The sequence below is a fragment of the Amphiura filiformis genome, chromosome 20 (assembly GCF_039555335.1).
Source record: "Amphiura filiformis chromosome 20, Afil_fr2py, whole genome shotgun sequence".
NCBI classification, from domain to species: Eukaryota; Metazoa; Echinodermata; class Ophiuroidea; order Amphilepidida; family Amphiuridae; genus Amphiura; species Amphiura filiformis.
The window spans coordinates 22,419,816-22,444,854 of NC_092647.1; the positions used below are offsets into that span (position 1 = coordinate 22,419,816).

General features: G+C 35.7%; 1 protein-coding gene across 1 annotated transcript in view; it reads right to left on the reverse strand.

Annotated features, from left to right (window-relative positions):
• Nucleotides 1-13,366: 13,366 nt before the first annotated feature.
• Nucleotides 13,367-25,039, reverse strand: part of LOC140142733 (uncharacterized) — a 71,191-nt gene continuing 59,518 nt past the window's right edge. Inside the window, 4 exon segments of the mRNA XM_072164726.1 lie at nucleotides 13,367-18,556; nucleotides 19,441-19,608; nucleotides 20,236-20,920; nucleotides 22,182-22,228. Of these exon segments, the coding sequence (XP_072020827.1) occupies nucleotides 18,385-18,556; nucleotides 19,441-19,608; nucleotides 20,236-20,920; nucleotides 22,182-22,228 (1,072 nt within the window). The 3' untranslated portion in view covers nucleotides 13,367-18,384.

Consider the following 25,039-nt stretch of genomic DNA (forward strand, 5'->3'; position numbering starts at 1 on the left):
CTTTCTCCGAGTCACACAATCGTAGCTTTTATGGCCCCATCCTCCACATGTATAGCAGGTACTCGCTAACCCCCGCTCGCCCCACCAAAAACTTTTCGCGTAACAACAGCTTTGTTTCACACTTGTTGAATCAAGCAAAGATGGCCGCTATTGATTACAAATAGCCCCATAGCAGAAAATAGCGAAGGGAAGTTCGTAGTCTCGATGTCTTACTCCACAAAGGTCCCATACATAAGTAGATCTGAGTCAATAGATATGACATAGTTGATTACTCCTGCATGGGCCATGTACGCCAATTGGGTATCCGCCTCAAATGGGGCTTGCATCCAGTAAACATATTTTTTGTCAAGTGCCTGTAAAAGTATAATGTAAACATACAAGCACAGGTAATACTTACACATGGGCTCCCATACACAAGTAGATCTGAGTCAATAGATATGACATAGTTGATTTCTCCTGCATGGGCATTGAGAAACATTATGAAATATAAAGATACTGAGTAATTGATCTGTTCTTGATAGTATGTCCAATATTTCTTAATGCCCTTTGAGGCTAAAATTTTCATCTCAAAACTGAGGACACTTTAGCAAAGATTTGGGGCTAAAGGTTATTGGTGAATTTGCAAGTTGATTGTCAAACATACAAGTGTTTTGGTCCAAAGTGTGACGTCACGAAAAGATCATGCTTTTCAGCAATTAGCGCTTCCGGTTTTCAAATTCTCTGAGGTTACTCTTTTCCACTGCTTTTAAAACATTATTGAATGTTTTTACTTCTGAAAATCAATATATTTAGGTTCCCTAGGCACTAAGCTTTCCATTGATATATAATATGTGATGTTTTTGATTTTCAATGAATATCACCTTTAATAGATTGCCCATTTGATAAAATTGCCCGGACTTCACATTACCAACGATATCGGTATGTATTCTATACCGGAAAATCTGGTATACCGATTCAATCTAGATTTACATCATATCAGATTACACCTCATTATATTTGGGTTACCCCTTGAGTACTACTGCCTTTCTTACAGTGCCCCTGATTGGTTACTAACATGATATAATCATTTGAGAAACCAATCACAATAGAGCTTTTAGATCTCTTAGTAATTTTCAACTCAATCCTCTTCAGCCCAACTGCATTCTTACCACATCTATGATTGGCTCAATACATGATAACAACCCTCTTTGTAACCATTCAAAATAGTTATAAGCTTTTAATTTAGCCTGTAATAATAGTGCCCACAATGTTTAGGATGAGCCTTATATACCTGCCTACATGTCATGTAATGTACACATACATACAATTGGTGAAGAGCATGTCACAAGTTAGTAATGTGTTCGTATTTTTTGAGTAAATTTTGAGTACTCAGAGTGGAACTGGTTTATGTCTCGGGGTACATAGATTTAGTCCACCATTGGGCTATTCCACTTGAAATCCATGGAAGACATGATCTTACTCTTCACCACAGGGAGTGTGAATTTCAAATGGGGTTACCTGAATGGGTGACTCCATTTGACATCTACACCCCCTCTATGGGAGATTAAGGTCTTGACTTCCATAGGGGTGTATGGATTTCAACTAGAATAGCACATTAGCATGAAGTAGGACATGCTCACTGTGCAAAGGGTGTCTGTTATATATATGTGACACGATCTGGTCAATGGAGGCCAAAGGAGGCATTTTTGAAAATTGAATTACTGTAATTATTACAAAATACATACAATAGGCTATCATTTACTGAAAACACCAAGGTCTAGCATACTTGGTTATGAAGTTTTTTGATGTCTATTTTCTAATGTATTTGATTGTTTTTTTACTCCATATTTTTACCTTTATCTCAATTTCAAATTTGCCACCTTTGGCCCCCATGGACCAGATTGTGTCACATATTCTATGTTAAAAATTATATGAATGGGCATTTGAGAATCATTGTTTTAGCTATGCAGGTGCTTATTGTAGCTGCTGCACCTTGAATGAATACCAATGTGTCCTTAACTTTTAGTAGTAGTATTTTATAGTGAAGTGCAATGATGTAAATTTGTAGGTAGTGTTGAAATTGAATAGAAATGAACATGTCTGCAATTTTTTTTAAAGTTCAAAATGAACAAAATATTTATGTTGCACTGGGGTGTATGGATTTCAACTGAATAGCCCATATAAAATATTAGAAAAGTATGAGACTTTATTCCGTGGACTGCCACTCATTTGGAGTGGTCAAAGTATCACTTCATATCCTGTATTGTATTATGATTGTGACAGGTAACCGAGTTTGGCAGAATGCCGTATTGCGATTTGTCTCCTTGGTAAATTTGTGTTGCGTAGAGCAGGGGATCACATGGTACAGAGCTAATCGACAGCATTTATTATTTAATGGTGACTCAGCATGATGGGTGAGCTAAAGAGGGCGTCATACAGTACAGGGATAGTGAAGGGTGTAGTGCAATGCCAGATGATCTGTGATTCAAGAGAATTCATGCATAACATGAATTTAATAACAGCGAGACAAATCTATATTCGGCATTCTGCCAAACACATAAGGATGACTTTGATAATATCCAATGTATAATATTCGTTACTGATACCATCAATGAGTTGACAGCAATGTTTATAAACATGATAAATAAAGGCAAGCAACTAGTCCATCGATATGCTGGGCTGGGCATCACAGTGAAACATGATGCGTGTGTGCACATTCTGCCTGGCAAAGAACAGTCAAAACTGACAATCAAATGTTTGGTATGAAGTTACATGTCGTCTCATCTGTTATGGGAAGATGATTTGTGATGAATTTTCTTAAGGCCAATATATGTATTGTGAACAAGAAAAATCAGTTTGAAAACGGTCATATTAAATTTTCAGTTTCTTATATGATAGTAAAAAGCATTTAGAAAACCGCATTGAAATTGAACAACCAGTTCAAAAGATATGAGCAATTTTCTCCAAAACAAGAGGAAATAATGTTTGGCTATATCTCATAATCAAAATTTTCCGACTTCTGACTGATTTTGCTTGATCACATCACATATATCCCAACAAACACAAACATGTTTTTATAAACCTGTTGTATACATGTTTTGGGTTTGGTCAAAACAATTATTAAATGTCTGGTTATATAAAGGTCATGAAAACGTTTTTAAAATCTTTTGTATGAAAAAACAACCCAGAGCAACATTTTTAAAATGTTGTCCAAATTCTTCCTTCATGAAATCTTACACAGAATTAGCCTATTGTCAAGACTCCATTGAGGGATTAGACAGCTTCATTCTGTAAGCTGTATAAACACCCTGTATTGATCCCCTGGCTTGACACTAGGCTAACTCAGTGTTGTAATACGAAGGATGTACTTAAGTTTTCATTTCGAAGTTATGGTCAATTTTCTCCAAAGAGTATTCCAGAAGGCAAGCCTTGAAATAAGCGGGCGCTGGGAGCAAATTTGCTCTCGTAAGGCCACCAATTGCTCCTGGTTCTTGTAAAATTCACATGGACCAGGAGGAATTGTCTAAAACAAATTGCTCCTGGTTCCAATTTTGCACCAGATGCAGTAGTACTGGTATGCAGTATTGTATATAATGCACAAAAGGGTTTACTATTTGAAAATTGCTCTTGTTTGTTCAGAAATTGCTCCTGGTTCTTGTAAAATCCCAGTGAACCAGGAGCAATGTTCAGAAACAAATTTGCTCCTGGTTCCAGTCTGCTTATTTCAAGGCTTGCCAGAAGGTAATTTACCTAAAAAAATAGTGTTTGAAATAATGTGTATGATGGAATAAGAATCTTTCAAAGTAAAAAGGTTTCTTAGGGATGGTTCTAAAACCCAAACATCAGTGCCCTGCAGAACCAGTAATTGGGCCTGGTTTAAATGGCATTTGACTAATGGTTTGGTGTTGTAGCCATCCCTGAATATCTGCCAAAATCCAGTGTATTTGATTATACAATGATTAGTTTTTTATGTAAACATGCAGAAATAAAATAAAAAGATTTTATTGAAAATTATTCTGTAATCATGAGGGTTTTATTTTGTGTGTGTCACTATCAAGTGTAATTCTTATTTAAAACATGGTTCTTATGTTGCCTTCAGAAATATCCTAAGGGTCCTTTCATCTTTTCTGTTTCGGTTTCCGGTTTCGGTTTCGGATCTCATTGTTATTTTGAAGTGTTAGCATGGTACGTGTGAACAATCCTTTTATTCTAGTCTTTTGTTGACTACAGAAAAGTTGAACGAAGATAACTTCTGTTTCGGTTTCGGGAGTTATGTTAATTTCTGACATGAAAAACGTGAGATGAGAGGGTTGATGCTAATCTAGACAAAAGAAGTGTCTAAATTTTACGGTGGTAAATTCGCGATAAAGTGTGTGGCTGCAATTGACTTGCGTTGGGTGTATAGGTACTCCAGCCTAAGCGGGAGTATCTCCTGAAAATAACCCAGCGTCGAAATATACATTAACATGATTAATATAAATTAATCAATAGTAATCAGTGTTGCCAAGAATTACGTATACTTGTTCGACGTGCAATCGCGCAAAAATCGGTCATATTATGCTTATGTAGCGATTAAATGGGGAATTATTTTTCGTCCCAAATACACCTTAAAACTTGGTAATATGCAACACCAGAGAAGTGCGTTGAAGTGAAACTAATAGGATTTCTTTCATTGGAATTGGTAATCTGATAATTGCTTCAGGCAAAAAATTGCCAGACTCAAATCTATTTTAAATGTATATTATTTGAGAGAGTGGGGATGATGAGACGCGGAGATGATCTGGTAGAGGAGGAGAGGAGAGGAGAGATCAATTCACATAAATCCCTTGCGTTTTCGTTTCTGAACAATAGAGCTCCCCAAACAGAAAAGATGAAACGAGGGTAAGTAGGAGGTCAGAAGTTGATATAAAGTAACATTGTTTTGCTCATGGCAACCACTCACCTAGTCTTTATCTCTGTCTTTCTTTATGACCTTAATCTCCCACACAGGAAGTGTGAATTTCAAATGAGGTAACCTGAATGGTTACATGATTTTAACAAATGGGTAAATCGCTATTCAGTGTTTTGACAAAATCATTGATAAAGTCCAACAAGCTGACAATATACCGCACATGACAAAATAAAGCAAAATAAAAACAGACAAAAGTTGTATGAGCCATGGTTTTATTTAATTTCACTGTAATTTACAGCAGACGACTAAATGATTCTAATTAGCATAAAGTTGATTAGTCTAAGCTTTGGGATATTCCAGTTGAAATCCATACACCCTCTGTGGAAGACATGATCTTATTTTCCTACACAGGGGTGTATATTTCAAATGGAGTCACTTATTCAGGTAACTCCATTTGAAATTCACACTCCCTGTGTGGGAGATTATTAAAGGTCATGCCTCCCATAGGGGGTGTATGGATTTCAACTGGAATAACTATGGAGTTGCAATTTGAATTGCTAATAACAAAGTAGTAAAACATATTTTGATATACTAACATAATTTCTGTATTAGGTGAAAATACTAGCAAATAATTTGAAGCAAAATAATTGCTTTTAATGGACAGCATTGAACATAAATTATTGCAGACTATAAAAATAATGAGTTACAAATAAATACAGTAATGTTACACTTACTTAATCTTATGAAGTACATTTTTGGCTATTCTACTTGAAATCCATACACCCTATGGAAGACATGACCTCAATTGTCCACACAGGGAGTGTGAATTTCAAATGGAATTATCCATTCAGGTAAAACTATTTGACATTCACACTCCCTGTGTGGAAGATTAAGGTCATGTCTTCCATGGGGTGTGTGGGTTTCAACTGGAATAGTCCATTGTTATAATTAAATTGAATCTTAAATGAAACTAACAAATAATTATTGAAATAGTTTATATGTTTTAATAAAACATTGTCTTCATGCGCCTATCAAAACAATCAGCTTTAGTTTAAGATGTGGAGTGGATGTACAGGGTGGGTGACATGTAGAGAGGGCAGTTGTGACACTCTGGGCATAACCACCACATAGTGTATCCACTCTGCACTGTAACTAGAGCTCCGAACTATCAAAGAACACACACTGCCATTGGGCATATGGAACCTTGCTGTATTGCATGTCTTTTAAATGAAATCGCCTTGCCAGTGAAATTATTCTATCACTTATGCATATACCTGAGGTGCTATTCCAGTTGAAATCAATACACCCCATATGGAAGACATAACCATAATCTCTCACACAGGTAGTGTGAATTTCAAATGGGGTAACATATATGAGTGACTCTATTTGAAATGTAATGGATTTCAACTGGAATTGCCCAATTACAGGAATTTCATAAAACTTAATTTTGAAAGATTTAAACGAAGTAATATTGATATACGAATATAATTCTTACCAAGTACATATACTTTATTAACAGATAATATATTAATATCTATAATTGGTACACAATTACTATTGTAGATAAAATGTTACTATAGTTTTATTAAATGTATCACATGACACAAACACACATCACAATAATTATATTTATCATTTGGTATCATGATGTTGTTCATAGAGGCCCATGATTAAACAAAAAAAAATGATGCTCTGAACTTAATTCTAAACAAAACATTAAAAATATTAACTGTTCCGCATTCTTGTTCTGCATCAAAAAAAGTGTGTAAATGGGTCCAAAAATATTCACAAATTTACATAGTTGAATCCTTTTAACAAGATCAAAGTTTGTATTATTTGAAATTCTTTCTTTGATGCACAATTTTTTTCCTTAAAAATAGTGGAAATGGCTCTTGCCACAAATCACTCTATATTGAAGTGTCTTCCCTTTGACTTTGTTGCAGAAATAGTCCACAAGGTTTCCACATAGCTTGACTACATTTCCACACACCAAAAATATTCAAACATTTTTTAATGCATTGGTGGATTTTTAATCTTAATTCAAAATTCAAGAGGGTATGTTATAGAAAATGCTGGATAACATGGAAATATTTGAACTTGAAAACATCTGCTTGACTGACATCTACTTCTGCAGGGCAGAATTCACAAAAAAATATGCAACACATTTATGCTTAGGTCCTACCTAAGCTTATATTTCTGTCAAAGTAAAGTACAATTTATATAACTCTACAAGCAATGTCTGAAAGCCTATGTAAATTTATAATATGGTTAATTGGTATACAACTTGATTTGGTTCTAAACACTTCAAATCTGTAATATTGACGGCTTGGAGCGCAAAAGGGTTAACTGCTTTTTCAAATCGGTTACTTGTACTGGACTACAATTATTGTAATGTGCAAAACCAAGGGTATCAGACATTTCTGAAATGCCCGCTTTTTATAAGTAACAGCACTACATATCTGATATGTTCAATTCCCCTTGCTTGCAAAAGCACTTAAACTTTTTGTGCACCAAGTAGTTGATATGCACCTGCAACTAGGTGGGTTTCTTGTTTGACTGAACTATTCCAGTTGAAATCCATACACCCTCAGTGGAAGACATGACCTTAATCTTCCACACAGGGACTGAATTTTGAATGGGTTACCCGACTGGGTGACTCCATTTGAAGTCTACATTCTTTGTGTGGGAGATTAAGGTTGTGTCTTCCATAGGGGGTATATGGATTTCAACTGGAATAGTCCATTTTGGCAATTGTGCACCTAATATAAATCCTCCTAAAAATGTATGTTACATGATTTCATACAGGTGTCAAATCCTGAATAAGAGTTTACTACAAACTGTTCCCATCTAAATTATCACTACAGTTCTCATCTATTATTACTACTAGAGTTCTTACTATATAGATCATTACGTTTTGTTACCTGTGGAGATTTGATCATGTCTCACCTCCTTTTTCAACCAAATCGACGGTAATAACTCTTGTAGTGAGGGATCAACGTTTAACCACAAATTACCTCAGACAAAACTCACTTCGTGGGAGCCAAATATCACACAAGGTCATTTTTATGTAACTCATTGACCCATTTGTGTTATATACTGCCTCTAGCTATAATGACATCCTTGTAATCTGGTCAACTCATTGACAGATACGAGCCTCAGGAGGGAATTCAATTTTTGATCAATTCTCTCCAGGTAGTGAAACGTAATGATGTACCCATTTAACATGTGAAGTATTTGCCATGATGCGTTGAACGCGAGTATATGTAGCAATCATTTATGTCTCCCTCCGGTCACAGAATAATACAATACAAACGGTTTGTAGTTGGATGATGTTCAGCAACATGCCATGATCATAACAGTTTGTTTTAATAAGGCGCAGATTTCTCAAATAATTGCTTGAAGTCTTACAAAATTTAGGTCAATGAAAAATTTACATGTACAAAATAATGATCATTCCAAAAATTTATAATCAATATAATAATCATGAGAATAAAACTTTTAAGTTACTGAAATGTTTTCTGTTGATTTTCATTTGTTTCATATTTCGGAGATCCATCAGTACTTGACCTGCAAAATAACAGTGGCATAGCAAGGATATTCACAAAGCGGGTGAAATTTTAGGGGAGAAAAAAAATTTGATGAAATTGGTCAAAAAAGGCTCTAAAGATCTCAAATATCACTGCAAAGATGTTCCACAGGAGGGGGAAAGCTACTCCAAATAACCAAAGATTTGAGAAATCTGCTTAAATAAGAACATACCAAATTAAAGCCTAATTTCCTATGTTTATGCATACACACTGATACTACATATTAGAGGCCAGTACACCTACATATTTGAGGCTAGCATATTGCCACAATGTACACATGGACTAATGTACCCTTCTACATTGGGTTAACTACTTATGAATGTTCTATATTACATAGGGTCGAAATTGGGATCGAAACACAATATATAATTATATACTGTACACTTGTATAAAAGATTTACCCGTGTCTACATACATTGTACATTACATTTTCACTCAAAGGGTTGCATGTAAAAATCATAATATAGATTTATGACTATTTTTGTGTGGCTTCAAAGGGATGTACCATATTTTACAAGCAAAATAGGTTTCAACTTTGACAGTTCCTTTAAGGAAAACCAAACAGTGCTTCTCAAACAAAAGGTTTCACAATTAAGTTCAATTCGAGGAGAAGGGTAAACAGCATAATTCCCTGGTATGTTATTCATTACTCGAGATGCATAATGCATGACATGCTCTAAAATTAAGAGAAAACAGTTTTGAGTTGATTTTAGAGCAAGGTCAGATATTTTTGTATCACAACTTGTAACTCTGCAAGCTGTAGCAAAATGATTGATACCCATCATTTTTCAATAATGGATGAGCCTGGCACATTTTAAATTCAACATAAGATCCAATTTGTAGATTAATTGTAAAACAACTGCTATGCATTCTGAGTATCAAGAGTATCCAATGTTGTATTTGGAAGAGGCATGCTTTCCAAAAAACATCAAAATTGAAGAGTACCAATCATTTTGATGCACTCTGTATCAAAATATTGGTAAGTTGGTGTGTTTTGGGTGTCAAAATGAATGACTGAATCCTGTAAGTATTTGATGATTCTACAAGATGTTTTTTTTTACACTTATTTCAATTGACAGGCTCAAAGTAATTGGAATTCCACATTCACATATCGAGGGTTTAGGACCAGAAGATGCAATAGCTGCCCCATAGATATTTTGATAATTTCTGCATTCTATAGTGTACAGATCTAAATAACATGACACCTGGCAGCTATTGCAGATAGGGCTTTCCTTGCCCTACACCTTTGATATAGGCCTAATCAGTGATATGATCGTATTCAATTGTTTACAAGTCAACCGCACTGTAGCCAATCATCTGATGATGACATTGACCACATCCTGTGTTTCAAACCAATTAATTACCAGGTACCTGTAACCACAAGCCATTTTGTAACCAACCCTGATTTATTTCCACCTTATTATCTAGGGCAGCGAATTGTCATCAGCAAACCCTGATATATCCAAGGCTGAGTTTATACTCGCTTGCTTTTGCAGAAGTAAATTCCTGCATGACCTGTGTTTACTTCAATTTTCTGAGCATTAAGCCGATTAATCAATACTTATCTCTTTTTCAAAAAGGACGATTTCCTCGAATGATATCGCTTGTTAACCGAACTGCACTGACCAATCATTGCATACCAATGGATTTATTATTTTGCTAATTAATATACTTTCCTTGATCATCAAGATTTGGAAGTGAAAAATTCATAACAATAATTACCAACATCAATGGATGTTCTATAAATATATCTTGTGCTAATTTAACTATTTTAATTATATGCAATGAATGTAAAAGTGACGAGCGACGCATCGCAAGAACAAGCAATTGCGCATCACTTTTCAAAGCGATGAGCGATTGCGTGTGCGGTGATCACTTTTCAAAAGCGATGCATCGCAATGACTCATATTATGATATTAACAAGTTTTTGTCAATTCCTTTCAAAATGTTTTGTTTTAACACCAATCCAGAATTATCACTATCTCACTCCAACTTGACTGTTTTGATACTAATCATAGACAAATTGGCAGCTTTGAATCTGGCCTGTTTTAACCACTTTTACACAGGATTTCCTGAATGGTGACAAGATGGTCATTATCAAATCAAACATAACCTTGGTGTACTTGGATTAATTTATCAAACAGCCCTCCTCTACACATGACTCTCAAAAATCCATATGAACAAGACACCTGTTAGTCTATCAGCAAGATATCTGTCCCATTTATGACCTATTGTCTTCCTCCATGGTGCCATGTTTGGTCAATGAAACACACATTGGTATACTTGGAACTAATCTATCATACAGGATACCTCTACATATTGGACTATTCCAGTTGAAATCAATATACCCCTTATGGAAGACACAACCTTAATCTTCTACACAAGGAGTGTGAATTTCAAATGGGGTTACCTGAATGAGTGACTCCACTTGAAATCTACACCTCCTGTGTGGGAGATTAAGGTGATGTCTGCCACCGAATCATCGAGTTGATCTATCTAACAGACCTCTTTAGGTGCAAGTCTCTAGAATGGTCACTGTCTATCAAATTCTGTCCGACATTATTACGATATTTTTGAAACAAGGCTAGGTACAGTATCTTGCATTCTTGGCTTAAATAATCAGTGTGGATGATTACAATATTTTTCAAACAGGGCCAGGTACAGTATGTTGCAATCTTGGCTTAAATGATCAGCATGGATGGTGACATTGAGTTCTCAGTAACACTGATTACATGAAAACACACACAGCCTTGGTGATCCAATAATCAAATAAACAGACCGTCTGACATTAAACTTGACCTTTCTATTGTTCTATATATAGAAAGCTAACAAGTGTTTGAGTTAATGAGTTTACTGTTGTGTTGTTCAAATAGGCAGACCTTGCAACATGTCGCAGCTGCCATAAAAATGCACGTCCTCAAAAACCGTTAATGCAGTTCAAGCCAGGAAAAGGCTAACCCCGACCATGGCATTTTACTCAAAACAAAGCACTGTTGACCTTCTTCCATTCAAGCATCTATTCAACCCATCTGCCCACAAGTTCTACTTGAGTGAGAGGAATGTTGAAATATCAACTCATATTTACAAGCTGTCACCTCTACATCCTCCTCACTCAAGTGGTTATATCCTGAGAGAACTAAGCTATGAGACGCCTCACTCAGATCGCAAAACTGAGGACAGTGTTAGAGTGGGACCTTGTGTAACAGCTGGCCAGAGCTAGAGCATGGCATACATAAAGCAGACGATGTTACAAATACTATCTTTTCTCATCTTCTTTGGATAAGTTCTCGTTAATACTTACATTAGCTTTTAGAAATAAATAGTGTTGTATGGATACCTATTTAGATTTCTTTTTTAATTTGTCACTGATTATTTCCGAGCGGTACAAGAAATGAAAACTTAAGCGGCCATTTTGTGATTCTTAAGAAGGTTCAAAATTCGGCACCGCTGTATTATTCTTTTCAACAGAGCCCTATATAGATCTCTATGGTGTCTTCTCATTACATGGCCCATACTAGTAAGACCTGGCTGGCAACATTTACCAAGCAGACATTTTGCGACTCTTGTGAATCAACGTCCACAAAAACGGTATAGGCAGTTTGTACAGGGTGTCATGGGCCTGGTATATCCTTTTGGTAAGTATATCAAATGAAAGCCAACAGCAGTGAAACATAAACAGGTCTTGGGGTAAATTGACTTCCTTTAATGTCCAACAAACTCTAGCCACATATTATATTACGGATAATACAAATCTAAATAAAATTATAATTTCTTTTCATAAACTTATTAAAACAATATAGGTTTACGAGAATTATACGTAAGTTATAACATGTCTTTCATACACTGATTTATATCACATCTAATAACGTGTAGTAACCATGGTAACACCATTTATATTGAACTCTTTGATAGGACCAGGGGTCGGATTGTTAAATTCAACATAGCTCAACACTAGTCTTGTACTAAATCATACACAGGTCATATAACAGATTCGTTGCTTCATACATTTAGTTAACAAGCTAGTATGTATATCATATTAAACACATTGATATTAAACATATTTTAGTGTTTTCATCCCTTCTGTTTGTCAAAAACACTTTAAAAATCTGACAGTAAATTAAACCTAAGCCACCAAAATTATTTTTCTCAGCCAGTGACCTTGTCAGCTGTTGGTTACTGCTCTTCGAAACTACTGGGCTATTCCAGATGATATCATTACACCCCTTATGGAAGACATGACCTTAATCTCCCTCACAGGGGGGTGTAGGTTTCAATTGGGAGTCGCCTATTCTGGTAACCCCATTTGAAAGTTACACCCCATGCATGTGTTGGAGATTAAGATCATGTCTTCCATAGGGGGTATGGATTTCAACTGGAATATATCATTTGATTATTGTGATGGTGAAGTGAATGAAATAATTTCAAAGGCAAAGATGTTTAATTTACTGTCAGTTTTACTAATCAAGACCAAATATACATCTACATGATCATTTTAATATAAAATGTCTTACTTTTCACCTTAAGACACATGATTGAAACACACCATCTGATCTTACAGTTAAAAACTTTGGGCCAAATTTACATAAACAATCTTCCAATCCGAAACAACTAGTAAACATCCAATTCCAACAAACTCTTTAGATCTGTACATAAAAAATAAACTATTTTACAATATTTCATGAACAAAAAACACACACATAAAAAAAAAATTACATCGCATTAAGTTTCTAAAAACTTAAATTAAAGTCAAACAAATTAAATTATCATGGCCCAGCCACATGTAATATTTATATACAGATGAACAAAACAAGTCATCATCAAATTTTCCAAACTCTGTTCATTTCTTTTCGAAGACTTTCTCACTCCAATTTTTTTGTAAAAACAAATAATTACAGATATTATTCATAATTAGTAAGTGAAAAGTAAGATTGTTCTTAACCTTTTTGAGCTTGGCTATTCCTGTTGAGATCCATACACCCCCTATGGAAGACATGACCTTAATCTCCCAAGAGCGGAGTGCAGATTTCAAATGGAGTCACCCATTCAGGTACACCTATTCAAAATTCACACTTCCTGTGTGGGAGATTAAGGTCATATCTTCCACAGGGGGTGTTTATGTATTTCAACTGGAATAGCTTGACCTGAATATACTTTCCACATTACCATTAAGTTTTTATCAATGGGCATACCAAGTTAGATAAAAATCCCTTTAAAAAGGGATGTGCTGGGACCTGGATGTTCACAATGAGTAACTTCATATTTCTTTTTATAAAAAGTCAAAATAATTTGAAGCGCAAAGATTCGGTTGGTTCAAACCTCAAAATCAGGCACTTTTTCCCAAATACTGATGACTCAGTTGGAAAAAGCATGTTACTAGACCCAGATGTTGAGCTCTGCTGCAAGTATGTCTTTAAATGCTCTAAACAATGTGTAATATAACATGCTCAATTGAACAATAAATGTATGTTACTAGTTGCACAATCAAAAAACAGCTACTACACTGGCTGTATGCATGCAGAAACACTTATCTATGGATATGCAATTGTACATTAACAAACTGACTTGATGACATATGAAGATTGTTTTATACTATAATAACATGCGAGTATTTTGTGACACATATTTTTAACTATGAGGTCCATCAAATAATGAATGCTTAATTTTTTATGTTGAGCCAATATCGTGTATATCATATTCTTACATGTGTACTTACATTGTTATAATTCAATTATGCGAGTATTGTATTAAGATCGATATCAAACAGTTGTAAGTACTGATTTGGATTTAGGAAGATGGTTGTGTAAATGGGCTGTTCCAGTTTGTGCACCTCCAATAGAAGTTGTGAGCTAATCTCACACACAGAGGGTGTAGATTTCAAAATGAGTCGCCCATTTAGGTATGTAACCCCATTTGAAATTCACACTCTCTGTGTGGAAGATTAAGGTCATGACTTCCATAGGGGTGATGGATGTCAACTGGAATAGCCCCTTTGCTTGGCTACAAAGAACATAATCAATACGGTAAGGAAATTGAGTTGGATATCGATTAAACTGTATTTTAGTTTCACAGAAACTGGCAATGGTGTTTACTCTGAGGTCCAATGAAAATTAGATTTGGCGTACAAGAATTTGCAATAATTGAGGATTTTTTGAGTCAAAATTAGGCCAATTTGGGCAATTGTGCTTCAGTTGCAACTCATACACCACGTATATCTCCCACACATGGAGTGTAGATTTCAAATGGAGTCACCCATTAATATTTAGGTAACCCATTCGAAATTCACACTCCCTGCATGGGTCATGTCTTCCAGCAACAGTCTATTTGAAACTGTTTTAAACTAGAAAATTACAGTAACTTTTGACACTTCCAATACAGTTAAATTCTGCTTCAATGTAGACTCAAATTTGATTGGAATGTAGGTGTAATGGTTGTCAACCATTGCACCGAAAATGTAATAACTTGGTCAAAATTAGAAGAATCAATGGTGTTGATAACCTTGACAAAGCAAAAGTTCACAAACTTATCTCCCCTACACAAACATTAATTTTCATGATATCATTTAAAGGATTTCCTGCTACAGAGTCAAATACTGTTCACAGGAAAGTTTGGACCAGCGAATAGTTCAAACTTTAGCTGTTTGGCCACAATATTTAGTAAATAGCTGATATCACCAAAATATTACTTGATAGACTGCTTCTCACCCACAATGGGCAATTCCAGTTTAAATCCATACACCCCCATGGAAGATATGATCTTAATCAATATGGGGTGTAGATTTGAAATGGATTCACCTAGGTAACCCTATTTGAAATCAGACTCCCTGCGTGGAAGATTAAGGGTATGTCTTCCATAGAGGTGTATGAATTTCTACTGGAATGGGCATATGCAGAAAGTAACTGTTCATATCCAGTGTACAATATAGTACCCAAATTCATTGCAACTTCTGAAGTTTCTATACCTTTGAGGACTACTGAAGGGGAAATGAAATTGCTGTGAATAGGTTCCGCATTATTTAATTTGCATGTCAAGGCTTTCAATTAGAGTGATTACTTCTTGATCGGAAGACAATCATTTGCAGCGTGATGTCCGAAAATATCAGTAGAAAATGAAAAGACTCACAATTGTGACTTCAAAGCCTATTTATGGATTACATTTCCCTGATCATGAAGCCTTTCAAGAGATTTCCCACTTTCATGATTGACAATTGTTTATGTATTTCCAGGCTATATCAAAATGATTTGTACCAATCAGTTTTGATGGTTATTAAAAGCTTACTTCTTCCATATGCCAGGTTTCTTGAAATGACCATAATTTATTGTTGTATGACATTTATCAACAAATTATGCAGATCCCATGTTGCATTTTGATATTTTTGCAATATTGCAGTCATGTCCATAATCACAGGAAACTGATGGGTACCAAACACTTTGATATAGCCTGTATACCAACAAATTGTCCATTTATAAAAGCAGACTTCACCACACAGGGTTTCTTGTTCACACCTTGTCTATTCAATTTCAAATCCACACTTTCCCTATGGAAAACATGGCCTTAATCTTCCACACAGGGAGTGAGAATTTCAAATGGGTTTAATGGGTGACTCCATTTGAAATTTACACCCCCTGTGCTAGCGATTAAGATCACATCTTCCACAGGGAGTGAATGGATTTCAACTGTAGGATAGCCCATTTCATCTGTTCAAGCCATTTCTTGATATCTCTTCAAAGTCATCACTAAAAATGACCCGAGTCAGTTCTTCAGATATTTCTGATATCAGTTTCCAGTAACTTTTGTTAGTTTTTGCTTAAGAATTGGTGACAATCATGGAAACGTGGTCTATATTTATGATGGACATACTAATTCCTTCTCTCACTTGACGAAATTGGTTTTAAAATGACACAAGCCGAGTTGTACGTATAATAAGGAATTTATGTTTTATCATATTTGCACATGTAAGATGGCATTATGTATTACAAGTTTATCATTATGTAAAGATAGTGACTATAATAGGTATTACACATAAAGACACATATACGGCAAAGCTGAAAGTTTTAGGTATACGTTATACACTTACTCTATCTTAAAACAATACAATGCTTACTACCCTATGGCATAGTATAGTCTTTAAGAGCAATTAACTGCAATAACTATCTATGAAGCTTACAATTGTTTCCATTAATTGTTTCGATTAAAAGCAAATTATAAACATTGGGCAGAAAAAACCTCCTACATGTCATTGGCCCCTGAACATGTTTAAAGCAAAAGCTTCCATGTAACCTGTTGGCAGTTTTGTTTTAAACATGTTCAGGGGCCAAAAACACATAGGAGGTTTTTACTGCCCAACGACAAGATATAAATGTGGATCAGGCTTTTCCAGATGAACTTCATATACCCCCTATGGAAGACGAGACCTTAAATCTCCCACACAGGGAGTGTGAATTTCTATAAATCCACACCCCGTGTTAGAGATTAAGGCCACGTCTTCCATACAGGGTGTATGGATTTCAACTGGAACAGCCCTTTACAAGCAGAGATTTAGCCAAAGTGTGCTAGCAACATAAGAATGATGTTCAAATGGCTCCGCAAAATGGTATACTATAGTAAGCTATGATGCTATAAAATGACATTGATGAATATTAAGTTAAAACACAACAGTACAGATGATAAATACAATGGGCTGTTACATATAAAATGTTCACTACCCCTGTGGAAGATTTGAAAAATATCATCCATAGGGGGAGTATGTTTTTCAAATGTAATTGGTCAGAGTTAATCATTTTGAAACCCACACTCCCCCTGTGTTATATCTTTACCTATATCGTTCACAACAGGAGTGAGTATTTCAAATGGAAGTTACCAAATTATATATTCTATTTGAAACTTACACTCCCTCTGTGGAAGACTTTAGCTAAATCTTCCACAGGGGTAGTGTGGAATTTAAATGGAATAGCCCAATCTCTCTGTAGAGATGAAGAAGTTAACAACTTTGATTGTCACTTTTGCTTTATTCCAAAGAGTAGCTGGCAATTTTTTTTCCACATGTGTATATTTTCATTCTTCAAAACTATTGCATAAGTGTTCACTGATTCCGTATCATCTTTGTATACAGAAAATTATAACAAAAACAAGTTTTCACATCACTAGACTATGTAAAAACCATACCATGGGTTTCTTTAAGGGATTTCCCACACTATCCCATGCTATCAAGAACTGACTCACCAAACTCCAAAAATCAATGAAGATCTTGTCTTATTTTCCAGAGAATCTTTGATGTCTGATATTTCGTCATGCTTGAATCAAAGCAAGGAATAAACAGCTAAACCCACCGCATAAGTTACCCCAAACATGTTTTTGTTCAAGTTACCATTTTTGACCCCTCACTGACCTTTAATTGTGATTTGACCTCTGGTCGTGACATGGTGACCTTTGACCATGATCTGATGACCTCTGAAGTCTGATCACATATAAATATGCTACAGTACTACACTAAAAAAGCTCACAAGTGGCCCAAAGTGCTGAATTCTGTCAAATTTGTAACAATCTGCTATGTCAGTAGACAGGTCAGCCACAGACAGACATATCTCCATTTATAGCTGCCATATACATAATTGTCTGCGACATGTATAAATTCACTCATGCATGGCACTCAAATTAGTGCATGCACTCTACATTGAATAAACTTATCATTGGTAATCATACACAAAGCAACTATGGAGATGTCTTTGTGCCGCTGAGCCATCATTTTTCAGTTTGTAAGTTCAGTTGTATGCTTCTTCAACTATACATGGCAGATTTGTCTTCTATAACAATGTTACAAAACAATTCACTCTCATACTCTATATTGCACATTGTGGATATATACAAATTTTGCACAAACCCATTACAAAACAACATATAAAACATCTTCATTGTCGCGTATTCCTTCGTTCACTGAAAACCTTGGACATAATCGATGTGGACGAGGCCGGATTCGTGGCCGTGGTGACAGAGAAGCCAATCGGGATCGACCTGATGGTCGACCATGAGGATGTCACCTTTTGAGAAGCTGAGTTCACCAGGAGACATTGTGACATGGTGGCAGAGGGCCTTCATTGGGCTCCTGTAAAAATGGTAGAAAACAAAGTATTGATTTAGGAACAAAAATTTGACAAACTCAGATCAACAAGATCTTATTGGAAAATTTGTAATTAGCTATATTATTGCATTTATATTTGATATTTCCTTCTTCTATCCTGTAATTCATATCTTTTGTGTCACATTCATAATATATGGAAACAGGGCAGGAAAACCTCATGTGTCAGTGGCCCCTGAACATGTTCAAAGCAAAATCTCCTATGTAACCAGTTGCCAGTTTTGTTTTAAACATGTTTATGGGCCACAAACACATAGGAGGTTAGAAAATTGTTCTCAGAAATCAAGTATATCAAGCGTGATGTCTTTTTCTGTCTCTCCAAAGACAAGAACTGTTTCTTAGCATTTCATACCAAATTAATGACAGTTAAGATCTACAGATATGGACGTATATGAAGACAACAGAAAAAAGAAACAAAGGGTTAAAGTTTGTTGCTTTACACATATTACCAACTTTTACTGTCATTACTTAGTCATAATGTGTACAATTGTATCCAAAAAACCATAAACATTTCGTCACCTAGTCACAATGTGTACAATTGTACACAGGCCCTAACTTGCATAATTGCCATATATTCCCTCATGTCCGAAAGGGTTAATTATAAAAAGTCAATCACTTTTGGAGAAGTCTGCCATATAATATTCAGATGTCAGCAATGCAAATTTTTAATGAACTCAAAAGTTAAAAGATGAATAAGCCTCTGTAAATAAAATTGAATAGTGTCATTGCAGAAATGGTTCATACAATTGGTGTAGGGAACACCTGCAGAAACATTTTGATTCCTGTGGCGGGAATCTTCAGCTTGCTCACTTTGTTCTGGTTAAACTGAAACAGTTTTCAGTACCACTTACCCTGGGCTAGCTTTATTCCATACGTCTGTTGCCTTTGGTTTACATGGTGAACCTGGTGGGTTTGAAGGACGTTCTTCAATTTGGACTAATTCTGGTTGTTTGGGGGTATTCTCCTGCTGTTCCTGTTGTGGCTCAGTTTGTCTCATACGATTGAAAGACTTGAACATGCTGAAAAAGATGAATAGCAATGAAAGAGTTGCTTAAAGGAGGTAAGCTATGAGAGATTTTCTATCCAAGTTATTTGGTATGAATATTCCACTGAAGGATCAGCAAGCACATTTTATGCTTATTTAGGTCAATTTGACCATAATAATTTATGTCAATTTCAGAAAACATTACAAACAACTCGTTCTATTAATGAGCATTCCAAGTGTTGACTGGACTGTTTGCATTCGTATGTTAACCATAGGTGCAGAATTCTACTGCCTCAGTCAGACAAGAAAAAAGTACACTTTATTTCACAAAGCCTGTCTTCTGCAGCTTTTTTTCATGTTTACCTTTAGGCCACAAAATAAAAGACAGACATGTTTTTTTATTTTGCTGTATTCATTTAAAATCAGCCTGAGCCATATTTGGCTAAAAGTTGACTGAGCTTGATGGAAATTGTTGTATGCATGTAAAATCAGATGTTTTGAGCAAAAAGTATTTCAAAATTATTTTGATTAAAAAAAAACTGTCAGCAAATTGAAGGAAAAATTAGTAAGAACATTTTGACTTACTCCCAAAATGAAAAAAAAAAAAGGTAAATTTTGATAATTTGAGGTGGTTTAGCAAAATACAAACACTGATCTTTACCTAGCACCAAATCTGCTCCAAGATGAGCCTGTGTTTGGAGACTGTTGAGCAGGCGGTGTTACCACCTTTTGTGATGTAGTGGTAGAATCCACTATTTTGTTGTCTTGTGATTGGTCGCCAGCTGCTACGAAACTCTTGATCCAATCCAACGACCATGATTGAGTACTATTAGTGGGCGTGGTCTCAGCTGAGTTGCCCACTTTGTTTTCAGTAATGTCTTTTGAAGGGGATGTGTTTGCAGTCCTCAACAGCCTGTCTGATTCAGGCTGTTCTGATGACTGCGTTTGACCTCTTCCTGAACTTTGACCTGCAAAGGTCTTTCCGAATCCAAACGAAGAGGAAAGAGAAGATGCCCACGAGTTTGATCGGTTTAAGTCTTTTCGGCTACCTCTCCCTAACAAGCTCGAAAATCTACCACTTGCTCTACCTCCCTCTGGTGATTGCCTCTGATCTTGCAGAGAACCCTGTCTGTGCATCGATCCGGTATGCTGTTCTTGTAATTGCTGCTTCTCCCTCAGGATAGATGCATGTTGTTGCATGTACTTGTGTTCAAATTGATAGTCAAGATTGAAGGGGAGGATGGCGAGTGGTTGAAGAGCTAACAAGAGCTTATCAAAGAGTTGCCGTGTGGAAGTATTGCATAACGAGAGGAACGCCTCCGGCTCATATAAGGTCCTGATGATATCTATAGCAAAAGAAAACAGAAATATATACATAGAGTGAATAAATATACACGTTTCATGTGAAGGACTGGGTTTTCTCACTTCAAGGTCGATATAATTTCCTATACCAATTCAACCATTTTAATTTTCTGCCCCAAAGTGAATATGTTTCTCGAAGTATGCCCCTAATGGCCGAAAAAAATTCACCCTTGATTCTTGAAATTGCTACATTTTCTTTTATCCTAAAAAAAAACCCAACCCAAGATTTTGCACAAATCGAGTCGGTCAGTAAGGGCAACAAAACAACTTTTTGAGCCGACGTAAAACAAAGACCATAAATTTGTTGTTAAGGAAAGTACAAAGGCCCAAAGAACAGTTCTATTCACAATAAGGATTTTATCCAGGTCAAAATAATGTAATTACCTTCACTCCAAACTGATACCAGGACCATAATCTGAGAAGTTATAACCCTGACCCGATCTAGGCCAAACTTATCAAGTGCCGCAGTGTGACAATACTATACTATACTACACAATTGCATTGCCGCGATTAAAAAGGTTGTTGAGCTTCCGTCACTGGTGACTCTGAAATCAGTCCTGATCAGGGATCAAGCTACAAATGGCACTTCTGAAAATGTTAAGACGGGCTGTCAGATGTGCTATTAAATTGCACTCGGTATAGAAGTTAAGGGGGTACTACACCCCTCGATAAATGTGTGTCTATTTTTGGATTTTTCTCAAAAACTAATAACACAGTGGTAACAAAAGTTATGTTTATTATAGGGGCAAGGAATCCAATTACTACAGCGAATTTCAGTGACCCAAGACAAGCGGTTCGTTATTTATGATAAGAAATAAGGTACCGCTAGGATGTACCTTGTTTCCTATCATATATACTGAACCGCTTGTCTTGAGTCACTGAAATTTCAGTGTGGTAATTGGATTCCTTGCCCCAATACTATACATAACTTTTGTTACCAGTGTGTTATTATTTTTTGAGAAAAATGCAAAAATGGTCTAAATTACCACAGGGGTGTAGTACCCCTATAAGGAATTGAGGTCTGCTATAAATCACACTCGGACAGGCGATTTAAGGTGTGCGATGGGGTGCGATTGCAATCGCGCACCTTAAAACTCATTCCCTGCCTGATGATGACAGAACACCCGACGAAAGCTCGACAACCTTTACAATTAGACGAAACACCCATTGAAATCTTGTTGCTCGTTATGGATTCGCGTCACATTAAATAACAATGATAAAATTTGGTATCACTTTATTTCATACCTGGGTGGCTTCTGATGTGTTCCAGCCATATCTCCACATTTCTTGTACTGTAAAGTAATAAAGAAAAAAAATCTGTTAAAATATATCAATAATAATAAAGATAATAATTATATAACTACTTAACAAATGTACATGCAATCTGATTAAAATCTGTGTTTGCACTGTATTTTTCAAGTTTAATTAAATTCCATCAAAATGTGACATAGAATAACAAAGATATACTGAAAGATTACATTAAATGTAATGCTCTGCATGCTAGCTATATATGCTTCAACATTGGAGATATTTTCTCAAAATATCAAGAGCTTGTTTGTACTCATTTTAATGCATTTTTAATGCTGATTCCAAATATGGTCATCAAAATTTACAATTCTGACATTTTTGAATTAAAAAAAAAAAAAGAGTTAAAAGGGCATTTCGTGATCCACAGCCTCATCCCCCCACTTTTCTCAAAAAAAAGTTGAGATTTTTATATTACTGGAAACCTCTGGCTACATCATGTTTATGTACAAAATACATCTTGCAGATTAATTCGTTTAGCAAAGATATTGTGAAATTTGAATTTCGTTCTGGTGCACCAGAACGAAATTACAACGTATTGTCTATGGAGCAGTGTAATACACATAATCATGCATAACTCGCAAACGCAAAATCGAAATCAACTGAAATTTTGGGAATAGGCTTTTTTCGTGAATATGTACTGAAAAATGTCATAAAAAGATGATGCTAGGATCACAAAATACTCCTTTAACCTTGTCATCAAAATGTTTTATTCAAATTGTGAGACAGGTTAAATGTACTATTGTCAAATATCATTGTTTTTAGATATCATTTTGTTAATTCAATGATGGAGCAAGGCTAATTGAAGCAGCTGGCATTCATACAAATATTAGCAACAGGTGTAATTTAATATTTAATTTATTAATTACAAGATGAAAACAACAAGTAATAACCAATGCCATAACATACAATCCTATGTACTCAAAATGTGTGTGTCATATCCCCAGGTTTTAATTAGCTCAATGGTATTAACTATAATTTATGGTGATGGTCGCTTGTGCATACTGTGTAGGCGTTTGCCAACAAACAAGGACACGCATTCTCACTTCACATTAATCTGTGGACCACACTGCAATGGAAGACTGTCCTCAGGTTCTGGAGGTCTGCAAATAACCGCAAATGCAGGTTTAGTGTATTTGCGAAATATGTCCGCTATCGTACTTGATATATAACATCCGCAGTTACTAGGTTAAATTCCATACACACAAATACACAAACAAAATGGTAGAAAATGTCCTCGGTATGTCCACTGAGTACAGATTCAGACGACTATGCTTACATAATCCTAAACTGCGTCAACGTGTGGAGGCAATTACATATGGGGTGGGGGGGGGGGGTTGTGTGTGTAAGGGAGGGGGAAGTTTGCAGGTGATTCACACCATGATGTATGTGCATGAAATCCTTGGACATAGGTTTAGGCCCTATATGTTTCAAAGAAAAACATTGTCAGACATATGACATGGGTCTCCTTTTTTCTGTGCTAAAAATATGGACCTATCTTAACCAAAAATCACTCGGTTTAACACTAAACGATATTTGATGCATAATAGGATATGATCCCTGCGAACAGCTTCCCCCACAAACACTTTTAACCATGTTAACCCGCCTTAATCTCCAAGAATAGACCCTTGTTAATTCCATCATGATGCAGCACTACATGACACAGTTTATACACTGTGTACAGTGGATATTTTTGTAATACATTTATTTTCACATTTTTTGTATTTTAAGCAGCTACCGTGAAATTAACAACTGACGAAAATATTCCTTAGAATTGGGAATTTAAAATCAAGTGAAACAGTTCAAAATTGGCAAAAGGCAAAAATAAAATCAATAGCACAAATATTTCCACTTTTAGTATGAACATAGAACTGTACAGTAGCATTTAGCTTCTTCACAATACGGGCTTAAGGGGTTGTATGTATTCGCTTCCTTCAGAATAATTTATGGCAAACTGTGCTGATTATATCCCCACAATGAATCTTACCGACTCATATTTACCTCCCACTCATAAGGCCAGAAAAAGAAAAAAAAAGTGTGTTTGAAAGCTTGTGAAGATTTTAAAATCCAATACAGAATGCGTCCCCCGACTCAAACTCGGTCAAAGAAAGCTCGAGATACTTGGAACTTTTAAAACTTGCATACATATATTATGAAATAATTTCACTAATATAAAGTGTTAATTGCACAATTCTAATAAAAATGATTTTAAAACATATTTGATTTAAAACAAAAATGGAAAAAATTAAATTTTATTCCATTTAAAAATGGCCAATTAATCCGAGATAAATACATACTGCAAAACAAATGTGCCCAGCAGCTTTGAGAGTGATATACTATTTTTTGCTTGCCTAATGCAGAAGGTTTGATACCAGATTAGACGTAGTACAAATGAAAAAATATCGTCTTCATTAATTGTAGGTGGAAGAATTAGCACGATTGGCTTTTTACACTCCGCTAATTTTGAATGGGCCTCCTCCTTTCTTCAGTATCTAATTTTGAATTGGTTCACTTGTTTCTTGTGATTTATTTAGCTTAGGGACATTTTCTGGTCTAAAACCCACCAAACTGGGACATCTGATGATCAGGGACATTAGAGATTTCTCCCCCTGCACCACCTATGGCTAAACGTGCTAAAAGTGGCATTTATTAAGATGTCCCCCATTGTCTGGGGGTGTAGGACATGTACGCAATTGTAGGTTATAGACAAGTTTTGTGTGTTTTTGCGCACAAATGTCCCCAGTTGACAATCAATGTCCCCAATTTACACACAAATGTCCTCAATTGTTGGGTTTTAG